We start from the raw sequence: 10,138 nt of genomic DNA, 5'->3' as shown, positions 1-10,138 counted from the left end.
CTTAAACCATTCCCAACACCTTCCTAAACAATTAAGATTAATGCTCACACAATTACTCCTCAACTAAATCCACTTAAAACCAATAAATCCATCCCAGATATGCAAGCAAAATTGACACAATAAAGGATCAATGGACTCACAAAAACACAAGATACACACTTCTAACTCTAGTTAAAACACATAAAAAAAAACATATAAGGAGAATAAAGTAAGATTGCGATAAAGGAAAATGCAAGAATTTAAAAGATAACATGGGGTGCCTCCCATGAAGCGCTACGTTTAACGTCGCTAGCTCGACTTGACCTTTTGTAACACCCCGTGTTACGGCCTTCAATCCCAGATTAATTATTAAATTAATCCCGTTAATAATAATTAAATATGATTTAATTCGGTTAGGTTTCCTTTAATTAGTTAATAAAGGTCCACCATGAACCGTGGACTCTTGCCTAAATTAGAGTCCTAAGCCTATTAGGAATAAAGAAAGTAAACCCTTTACTATTCAGATTCTAATTAGGAATCCTAGACCTAGTTATCTATTAGGAATAAAGGAAGTAGGCCTTTTACTATTCAGACTACGATTAGGATTCCCTTTAATTAATTAATATGGTCCACTATGGGCCATGGACCCTTATCCCTAAACCCAATCCTTAGTTCCAAGAGGAATAGAATTAGCAAGCCCATAATATTAGTTCCTAACAAGGACTCCTAAATATATAAATAGGGGACTTAAGAGGCACCTAGAACCCCCACACGTCTACACGCCCCACCACCCCAGGAGAGCTCCAAGAATTCCCTTAGAAGAAATCAAGAAATCAAGAAAGCTTAAAGAAAAGATCCTTCATAGCCAAGGAATTAATTAAGGCTAAGAGGTAACCCATGTCTCAACAAAACCTATTTTCATAGCTATGATTTCCCCTTAGGGTTTCCCCCATATTGTTGTAAATGGCGATTGATGATGATTATTATTGATGTCGATATAATGATTCCATGAGGAATCTTGATAATCTTGATATTGGGAGTTTCTTGATAATTATGATGTTCTTGATGATTAATTGGGGTTTTGATGATTATGTGTTGTTCTTGATGATTATGATGTTTTTGATGATTAATTGGTATCCTTGATGATTATGTGTTGTTCCTACCGAATCTTGCAATTAGAAGACGAATTGTATTCTTGTTGATATAAAAGTGATTAGAACCCTAGGTTGTATCGTATGATATTATTCTTGGATTATCGGGTGGGGAAATCGCATGTTTGGGTGTTGATTATGATTAGAAAAGCATGATAGGTTATGTGCCGTTCGTTTATCGTATTTGATCCGTTAATTGTCTATGTGTTGTCGTTAATTACGTTGAAAAGTGTCTAAGCATGGTTTCGGGTTCCACAATGGTTCCCGGGACGAAAAGTGGTGAAAAGAGTCAGTGGGGGGTAGGTGGGGGGTAGGGGACCCACCACCTACCCGCGGCAATTCGGGCAGCTCCGGCAGCGGGCAGCCGGCGGGCGGGCAGCTGCCCGCCGGGCACCCGCTGCCCGGAACAGTGTTACCGGCGGGCAGCCGGCAGGTGGACCCCCACCCACCGGCTACCCGCTGGAATCTTCCCCCCCTCGGGACCCCGGCTTCCCCGTTTGATGTTTCCCCGATCCCCGTGGTGTCCCAACGGACCCCGCTTGTCGTGCCTATGTCTAGTTTGATGTTTCGGGTACCATTCGTAGGTTTATGAGTCTATTATCTTGCATGCTAGTTGAATTGGTATCCCGTTGACCTAGGTGAAAGAAGTATGAACCTCTTAGGACTATTCTTAGTATGTGATGGATCACGCATAGGTTTGTTATACGCTTTATCCCCTTGCCAAGGTGTAATGTGGGTTGCATGTGCTTGCTATGTGTTATATGTGTGTGTTACCCCAATTCGGTTGCGATCGGATTGGTTATCCTGAGCTGCGGTTCAGAAGCCGGCTACAGTCAGATGGGAATTCCTGGCTGCAGTCGGATGACGGTATCCTGGGCTGCGGTCCAGAAGCTGGTTGTAGTCAGATGGGAATTCCTGGCTGCAATCAGGTGACATCTTTCCTGAGCTGTGGTTCAGAGGCTGGCTGTAGTCAGATGGGAATTCCTGGCTACAGTCAGATGACACACTCTCTTGGGCTGCGGTCCACTGTTTGGTTGCGATCAAACATTATGATGAGCTGCGGTTCATCGGTCGGTTGCGATCGACCTCCCCGTGTTGCGATACGGGGTATGGTGCTGTGGGGCCGTGTCAGAGCTATATGCGCTGACCCGCATGTATGGGCATGCGAGTGGTCCTGTGGCGCCAACAACGTGCGTTATGTGTTGTGACATGGACGAGTTGTGATTATGAGTGTCTGGGGGATGTGATTATGGGATTTATATTGGGGATTGTTCATATTGGGTTATGATCATTGTTTATGCTCTGCCTTATCTGCCTTATCTGTTGTGAACTGCATATGCTCGTTATAACTGTTGCTTGTGTCTGACCTTATCTGTCGAGTCATTCCCGGTTTTAAAGCTAGAGTTCGTAGGGTATATCTTCATGCTCAAAATGGTTTTCGTATATCTATATATATCTCTATATGTATTGTATTTCAACGCGTTGGAGTGGGTTACCAGCATCTCTCGCTGAACAGATATATTTGGCTTTCAGGCACAGAAGATTAAGTCACTGGAGTGCGTTGGAACTTAGAAGTAGATAGTTTCCCTTTGGCCTGCGTGCCACGTTTACGTATTTACACTTTGAGGAGATTAGTTAGTTAGCCTGTGCACTTGGGTTCTCTAGCCCAGGTGTGGCATAGCACCCCGAACACTTGTATTTATATCTTGAGATTTAATAAGATTCTACCTTTATTATAAGTTTTAAATGTCTTGAAAATCTGGGGTGTTACACCTTTGGTGTTCAAGTGTATGAGGGATAGAAGAGATCCCAAACCGCATTGGCCTCCTTTTCTTTGAATTCTGGCTCATTAAAGAGCTTCAACCTTTGCCCATTGACCATAAAAGGATCTCCCGACTTAGCCACAATTGAAACGGCGCCCGATGGGTAATGTTCCACTACTCGGAAAGGGCCCGACCATCTTGACTTGAGTTTACCGGGAAACAACTTGAGCCTTGAATTGTAGAGTAACACTTGGTCCCCCGGTTCAAAGTTCCTTCTCAAAATTCTCTTATCATGAAAGTACTTGGTCCTTTCCTTGTAGATCCTTGCATTTTCATAGGCATCCATTCGGAACTCTTCAAGCTCATTCAATTGTAACAACCTCTTTTCTCTTGCCGAGTCCTCATCCAAATTCAATCTTGAAACCGCCCAATATGCCTTGTGTTCATACTCAACCGGCAAATGACATGACTTCCCGAACACAAGTTTAAACGGAGAAACACCAATAGGAGTCTTGAATGCGGTCCTTAGGGCCCATAGTGCATCATCTAGCTTCAAAGACCAATCCTTTCTTGTTGGACTCACCACTTTTTCAAGAATAGATTTGATTTCCCTATTGGCCAACTCTACTTGCCCACATGTTTGTGAATGGTAGGGCGTAGAGAGCCGGTGATGAATACCATACTTGAGAAGAAGTTTCTCCAAAAGCTTGTTGCAAAAATGTGTGCCATTGTCGGTTATGAAAGCTCTTGGCATGCCAAACCGGGAGAATATATTCTTCTTGACAAACTTGAGCACGGTCTTTGAGTCATTCCTCGGAGTTGCAATTGCTTCTACCCACTTTGACACATAATCCACCGCTACAAGGATATACTCATTCCCAAAAGAAGGAGGAAACGGTCCCATGAAGTCTATCCCCCACACATCAAACAACTCCACTTCAAGTATACCCTTTTGAGGCATCTCATGTCTTCTTCCAATGTTGCCGGTCCTTTGGCAATTGTCACACTTACGCACAAATTCTCTAGCGGTAGCAAACAAAGTAGGCCAAAATAAACCGGATTGTAGCACTTTTAGAGCCGTGCGGTCGGCACTCATGTGTCCTCCATATGGTGAAGAGTGGCAATGGCTCAAAACACTTAGAAATTCCTCCTCCGGTATGCTTCGGAGCTTGCATCATATTCTTGAGCATGTGTTGAATTGAATCCAATTGAGCTTGCATGGCCATCTTTTCTTCAACCTCAAACATCCCGACGGTTTTTTCTTTCTTGGGTGGGTCACTTCTTTCATTATACCAATATGCCGTGTTAGAAGTGATCCTCTCAATCAATTGTTCACCATACTCCGGACCCATATCAATAAAAATGCCTCCAAATGAAGATGTGTCAAGAATGGTTTTTGAGCTGTCCAACAATCCCTCATAAAAGGATGAGATGAAATCCCCCGGAGTAAGCAAATTCTTTGGACATTGTCTTCTCAACTCCTTAAATCTTTTCCAAGCTTCATACAAATTCTCATTTCCAAATTGTTGGAAATTTTGAATTTGTTTCTTCAATTTGGCGGCCTTGGAAGGAGGACAATACTCTTGCATGAAGGCCTTGTAAAGTTGTTCCCAAGTTGTGAAATGGTTGGCCGGAAAGGAATTGAGCCAACTCAATGCTTGGTCTCTCAATGAAAAAGGGAATAACCTCAACTTGATTGCATCACTAGGAATCCCATTCATCTTGATTGTTTGACAAATCCGATCAAAGTGGACAACATGAGCCTTAGGATCCTCAACCCTTGAACCTCCAAATTGATTGGCTTGAACCATTTGGATAAGAGAAGTCTTGAGTTCAAAATTGTTGGCATCCACCCCCGGGTAAACAATGCAATCCTCTTCTTCAAACTCCGGAGCTAGATGGGCCGCCATGGGTTGTCTTTGTGGAACACCTTGATAAAAAATAGGAGGAACTCCTTGTGGAAAGTTTTGAGGCATGTTGAACATAGGATTGACAAAGTTGGGGTGCATTTGATGAAGAAGATTTTGCATACCAACCCCTTGACCTTGTTGTTGTTGAGGTTGCCCATAGCCTTGAGGAATGCCCCCTTGATTCATGTTAGGATAAAATGGGTATTGAGCTTGTGGAAACCCTATTCCTCCTCCAACATAAGGATTGACATTAGGATTTGCCATGAAGTCTTGTGCCGGTAATTGAACGGGAGCAATTGGCACTTGAGAGACATTAGCATGAGCTTCATTGAATTCCCCTTGTCTCGGGCTATGTTGGGTGCTTGTATCATTGGGTGAGATTTGACCGGGATTGCTAGTGTCACCCGTCTCCATGTTTATCTCCAATGATTCAAACTCCTTCAACCAACCGAGCAAGTCTCTTCTTTGTCTCCTTAGCTCCCTTGAGAGTTCTTGGTTGAAAGGGTGAAGGTCTTGGCTCCCTTTAGACCTAGTTTGCATGCACCAAGAGAAGTACCTATAACCAAACTCAAGCAAAGACAACCTTGGAAGCACTTAGTCACAATTTAAAACAAACAAACAAAGGAAAATAAAAGAAAATAAAAACCTGATCTCCTTAGAGTCCACTAACTCTAATGCTAGAAAGACAAAGCAATCACACAATACAACCAAATAAACCAATCCCCGGCAACGGCGCCAAAAAGTTGATGTACGGGAAAGAGATGGTGAGTAACGGGTGTAAATTGTCGTTCCGCAAGGGATTGGGACTATGACACGTACTTGAGTGACAACTAAAATTCTAGGCACCAAAGTATTGGAACCCACAAGAATCCAAGCAAATTCAAATTCATGGTTGGGTAAAGTTAATAATTAAAGGCTAAAAATCTAGTTAAGACAATGCAATTTAAACACAAGTAAACACAATGATAAAAGATGGGCTCAAATTAGGGGATGTTGCCTTCTAGATGCTTTAACAACTTAGGGATTAGGAGAGAACATCAACCAAGGGAACACAAGGGCAAGCACATAAAAATCCTAGCTTAAAGCCATTTTCATAAGCTAATAAACAAGGATTAGAGCAAGGATTGCCCCACTTTCATGGTGTATCAAATCCTAGCTCTTAAAGCACATAAGCTTTTAGGCCCCCAATTCTTCCCTATTTTCATAGAAAGAAAATGGGTTTAGAGAAAGGAGAGGCTTAAATTCTTCCCCCAACTTTCATTGTGGAGAAAAACTATCCAAAAGCAAGTTAATAAGAGTTACGTACCAAATATTAACAAGATTCAACATAAATCCTTCACAAACAAATGAACCCTAGGTTAGATATCTTCCCCCTTATGCAATAATCACCTATTTAGCATCTAGGTTGGCAATATCACCCTAATCCGAGCCCAAAAACGGACTACTCACACTTCATAAGCATAAATAACAACAAAGCACAAGAAAATATCATAAACATTGCACAAGAGCTTTAAAAGAAGAGTAAGAAGCTTCTCTATTGAAGATGAAGAAATTGTGGTTGAATCCCACTCCAATCCGCGTTTACAAGCTTGCTAGATGAGTTAGAGATGTAATACTAGACTAGTCTAAGCTAAGGAAGTCTAAGGAAATGAAGAGAAATGAGTTCTAGCTATTTAGGGTTCTAACTTCCTCCAAAAATCCAAGAAAATTGCATAAATATTTTACAGAGCACAGAGGTACTGCCTTAGGGATGGCCATCCCTGAGGCAGTACGATTTAATCTTGGTTCACTGGAAAGGGCGTACGGGCATACGTATGGGCGTACGGCAGGGCGTACGCCACCTGCTTCTTTTTTGAGATCTTGGATGGGCTGACGGATGGGCGTACGCAAGGGGGTACGAGGCTGCTGAAAATTCTTAAATGCATTCCAAACTCTTTGATTGATCTCTTGGTCCCAAAATTGCTCGTATCTTCCCACAAATCATTGAATTCCTCACTTGTTGTGAATGATTGTACCTTGAAATAAAACCAACATAACTTAGTCACAATTCACACAAGGTTTTAGGATATTCACATATAAAAAGGGTTCAAGAAGGGGTAAAAATATAGACAAAAATGCACTTATCAGTATGCGGTTCGGTGGAGCTGGAACTTGAAGTGGAATTAGAACTGCATGCTCGGGAATCATGTCGTTGACTACTTATGAATCTGTTGAAAGCTTGAATGGCTTCATCCCTCGAGTTGTATGATTTATACAAGTTGTCGCTTTAGCGATGCACTTGAGTTTTTGCATCCTCCCAATTGTCATATATTCCCGGTTGGCGACCAACAAACACAACATACGTTTTACCTTAATAAAAATCATATTCCTGTTAAAGACGGAATTTTAATTAAAATAAAAAAATAATAAATAAAACTATACCGTACCATAGGAATTGTTCCGACGACGATGATGAATGCTTTGAAGTTGTAGAATGGGAACTGCAATCTGAGCAAGTAATCTTCAATGTGAGCACGTAGCGGTGATGTAGAGCAGGCTATAAATAAGCTTATAAAGAAATTATGACAGAATATATTCCCTTAGATTGGTTTTGAGAAGTAGCTCATCGTGAAGAATATGTTTGGAGTTTGTTGGAAAGAATATATTCCATTACAAGCGGAACACGGGCAGTCCACAAAATCCTCCCCGCTTTGCAATATGGGGGCAAGGCATCGAGATAGTCATCGTAAGAGGTGAAATTAAACTGCATAGAAAATATAAATGTCACGATGTTAACATAAATTACGCAGTGTATAAAATATGAACTGACTAAAATAATATTCCATGTAAAGGTATTCATATTAATAAAATCACTTACTCTATGTTCAGCTACGCGATCTAATTGATCGCGATAGACTACGACAGTGTGCGTAGTCACTGATAACCAAGAATGCCGACAAACCCGCCTAAAACAATGTCAAAGTAAATAAATACTACTACTTCAATATTAAAACATTGATGCAGCCAATTTAGAGATCGTTACCTGTATGCAATAGGGTAGTCAGCGATTTGGTTGCGCGGCAATACACCTTTCGGCTGAAACATAGGCAGCCTCTCCCATGCCCAAATCTGGACTAGAAGAAGACACCCATACACTGTACGTTTGTCGGCTTCGGAAGCTCTACACAACGCCCTGTAAAGACATCCCAGAACAACCGAACCCCAAGAATATTCACCACAAAGGTACAGATTACTAACGTACGGGAGCAAGTACAATTTATATTTCCCTTTGGTTGCGTCTGGAAATAAAAAACCGTTTAATAAATAATATATAAAATGTCGGGCTGCCAACAACACTTCTTCGTCTGTGTTCTCCGCATGAAGAGCCTGAACGTCCGGGACAGCTAACCCGTGAATCATGGTGGTTGACATGAACCTATTGGCAGGCTCAAATCCCAACAGCTGATGGCACATTAACTTTACTTCTTCTGGAGTGCCAATTGTATCCTCACCCGTCACCAAAAGTCCATCGACCTTAAGACCGAATAACACTTCAACATCTTGAAGAGTTATTCCAACCTCACCGAAGGGCATGTGGAAAGCGTGGACCTCCGGCCTCCATCGCTCTAAAAGGGCGGTAATAAGCCCATGATCCAACTGAATTTTGGGCAACTGAGAAACACCATACAAACCAGCGATTCGCAGCCACATTTTGACTCTATCATCATTCACGGTCGCACACCTAGTCAACATATCGTATTTAACGGCTTTAAGTTGGACGTCATACGTTGGATCCGTCCAAATTGCTCTACTACGGTGACGGGTTTAAAATGGTAACGCACCCTCCTGTAATGGCCCAGGATGCACTCGGTCATTTGCCATACCTGTATCAAAACAATTCATAATACTTACAAATTAAAAACATTAAAACAACTTCGAATAACAAGTTACGCAATTAACAACATGGCAACCCGATACTCGGACCATTTTGGTCCGAATTCGTGGAGAGTGCATATGTAGTTTACATATTTCAAGTACATAAATAAAATATGTACGAGGCATAATCAAATATATGTAAACTGTATTTTAAATATGTATATTTTTTAAAGTCTCAATTTCATCTTCTCTAACTAATTTTTTTTTTTTTTTTTAAAAGCCAAATGGTCCAAGTTTCACAAAATAATTTTTTTATAAATCAGACCAAAAAGGTCCGAATTACAATTTTTTTTAAAAATTGTAAAACTCGGACCATTAGGGTCCGAGTTTTACATATAATTTATGATGTTCGAATTACAACTTTTGTTTAGTACTACATGCTCAACAATTGCTCACATCTCAAGTTGATAAAGACATAGTTGTGTCTGTTTAAATAGTTCATTTTTTTTTTCACTTTCTTTTTTCATATTCATTATTTGGCAAAAAATTTTTGGAAATTTACCCAAAATTTTGAGCACACTCAGTTATCTCTTTTTGTTTTGTTTGTTTTTTTTTTTAACAACAAAAAATATATACACCTCATTTAAAAAAAAAAAGAGTAAAAAAATATGTCAACTACAAGTAATTACAGTAGCTATATACAACATTTTTTTTTTTTTTTGTTAAATAAATGTTATAAACACTACATACATCAAAGTCCGAATTTATTTTCCTAAACTTCATTTTACCGCTAAAACAAGAAATAATATGCTACAATGCGATATAATCTACAATAAAACAACATAACAAAATAATAATTCTATTAACTCAAATATAATTTTTTTTTTTTTTACCTCAATAATGCGAAACTGTAGAGAAGATGCGGTATAGAGAAGATGCTTGGAAAGATGCAGTGTTGATCCAAACTTGATGCTTGAAAAGTGGCTTGGGAAGAAGCTTTGAAGATAACAACAATTGAGAAGTGGCTTGGGAAGAAGCTTTGAAGATAACAACACTTGAGAAGTGGCTTGGGAGATATTTGGGAAATGCTTTCAAGATAAAACAAATGCTTGAGCAGTGGACTCCGAAAGAGAGAAATGCTATCTGTTATACTACCAAAGTGGACTCCCAAGCTTTGAAGACCATACATTTATGAGCATAAATCCGAAAAAGCATGCATGCATTAGTAACATCAGTTGTTGAGTCCGAAAAAGCACCTAGGGAACACAATTTGTGATTTACGAAAAAGTAACATTGGGAAGAGAAGAAAGATAAAAGGTGATGTTGGTGTTTGGGAAGAGAATGGCGGTTGTTGGGAAATTAATAATGTTAGTCAACCGACTTTGTTGGGAAATTAATTGTAAAATTCGGATGTTCTTCGTCTGACTTTCTATTTTTCATGCATGCATATATGGTATCCACCCCTAAATTCTGCATCACC

At 40.2% G+C, this 10,138-nt stretch overlaps 1 protein-coding gene across 2 annotated transcripts; it reads right to left on the bottom strand.

Moving 5' to 3' along the window:
- Positions 1-6,319: 6,319 nt before the first annotated feature.
- On the bottom strand, positions 6,320-9,769 carry LOC109154829 (serine/threonine-protein phosphatase 7 long form homolog). Of its 2 annotated transcripts, XM_019302577.1 has the most exons (5): positions 9,552-9,769; positions 7,826-8,666; positions 7,661-7,748; positions 7,230-7,546; positions 6,320-7,152 (listed from the first exon to the last, which is right to left on the bottom strand). In XM_019302577.1, exons 2-4 carry the CDS (start codon positions 8,533-8,535, stop codon positions 7,406-7,408), a joined length of 939 nt encoding a protein of 312 aa, XP_019158122.1. In that variant the 5' UTR covers positions 8,536-8,666; positions 9,552-9,769; the 3' UTR covers positions 6,320-7,152; positions 7,230-7,405. The 2 variants fall into 2 exon arrangements, with proteins under 2 accessions (XP_019158122.1, XP_019158128.1); XM_019302583.1 differs by lacking the exon at positions 7,661-7,748.
- Between the last annotated feature and the right edge of the window lie 369 nt (positions 9,770-10,138).

This window comes from Ipomoea nil, unplaced genomic scaffold (genome assembly GCF_001879475.1).
Source record: "Ipomoea nil cultivar Tokyo-kokei standard unplaced genomic scaffold, Asagao_1.1 scaffold0276, whole genome shotgun sequence".
In the NCBI taxonomy this organism is placed as follows: domain Eukaryota; kingdom Viridiplantae; phylum Streptophyta; class Magnoliopsida; order Solanales; family Convolvulaceae; genus Ipomoea; species Ipomoea nil.
The sequence above is the reverse complement of the archived record's forward strand: the minus strand, read 5'-3'. Positions and strand labels throughout refer to the sequence as shown.

Excerpts from the sequence above, each read along its gene's own strand:
- LOC109154829 (XM_019302577.1), bottom strand. The coding sequence starts at position 8,535 with ATGTTGACTAGGTGTGCGACCGTGAATGATGATAGAGTCAAAATGTGG. Across the intron at positions 7,749-7,825 it reads GACTACCCTATTGCATACAG|GCGGGTTTGTCGGCATTCTT; the intron begins GTAACGATCTCT and ends ACATTGTTTTAG. Across the intron at positions 7,547-7,660 it reads ATCGCGTAGCTGAACATAGA|TTTAATTTCACCTCTTACGA; the intron begins GTAAGTGATTTT and ends TTTTCTATGCAG.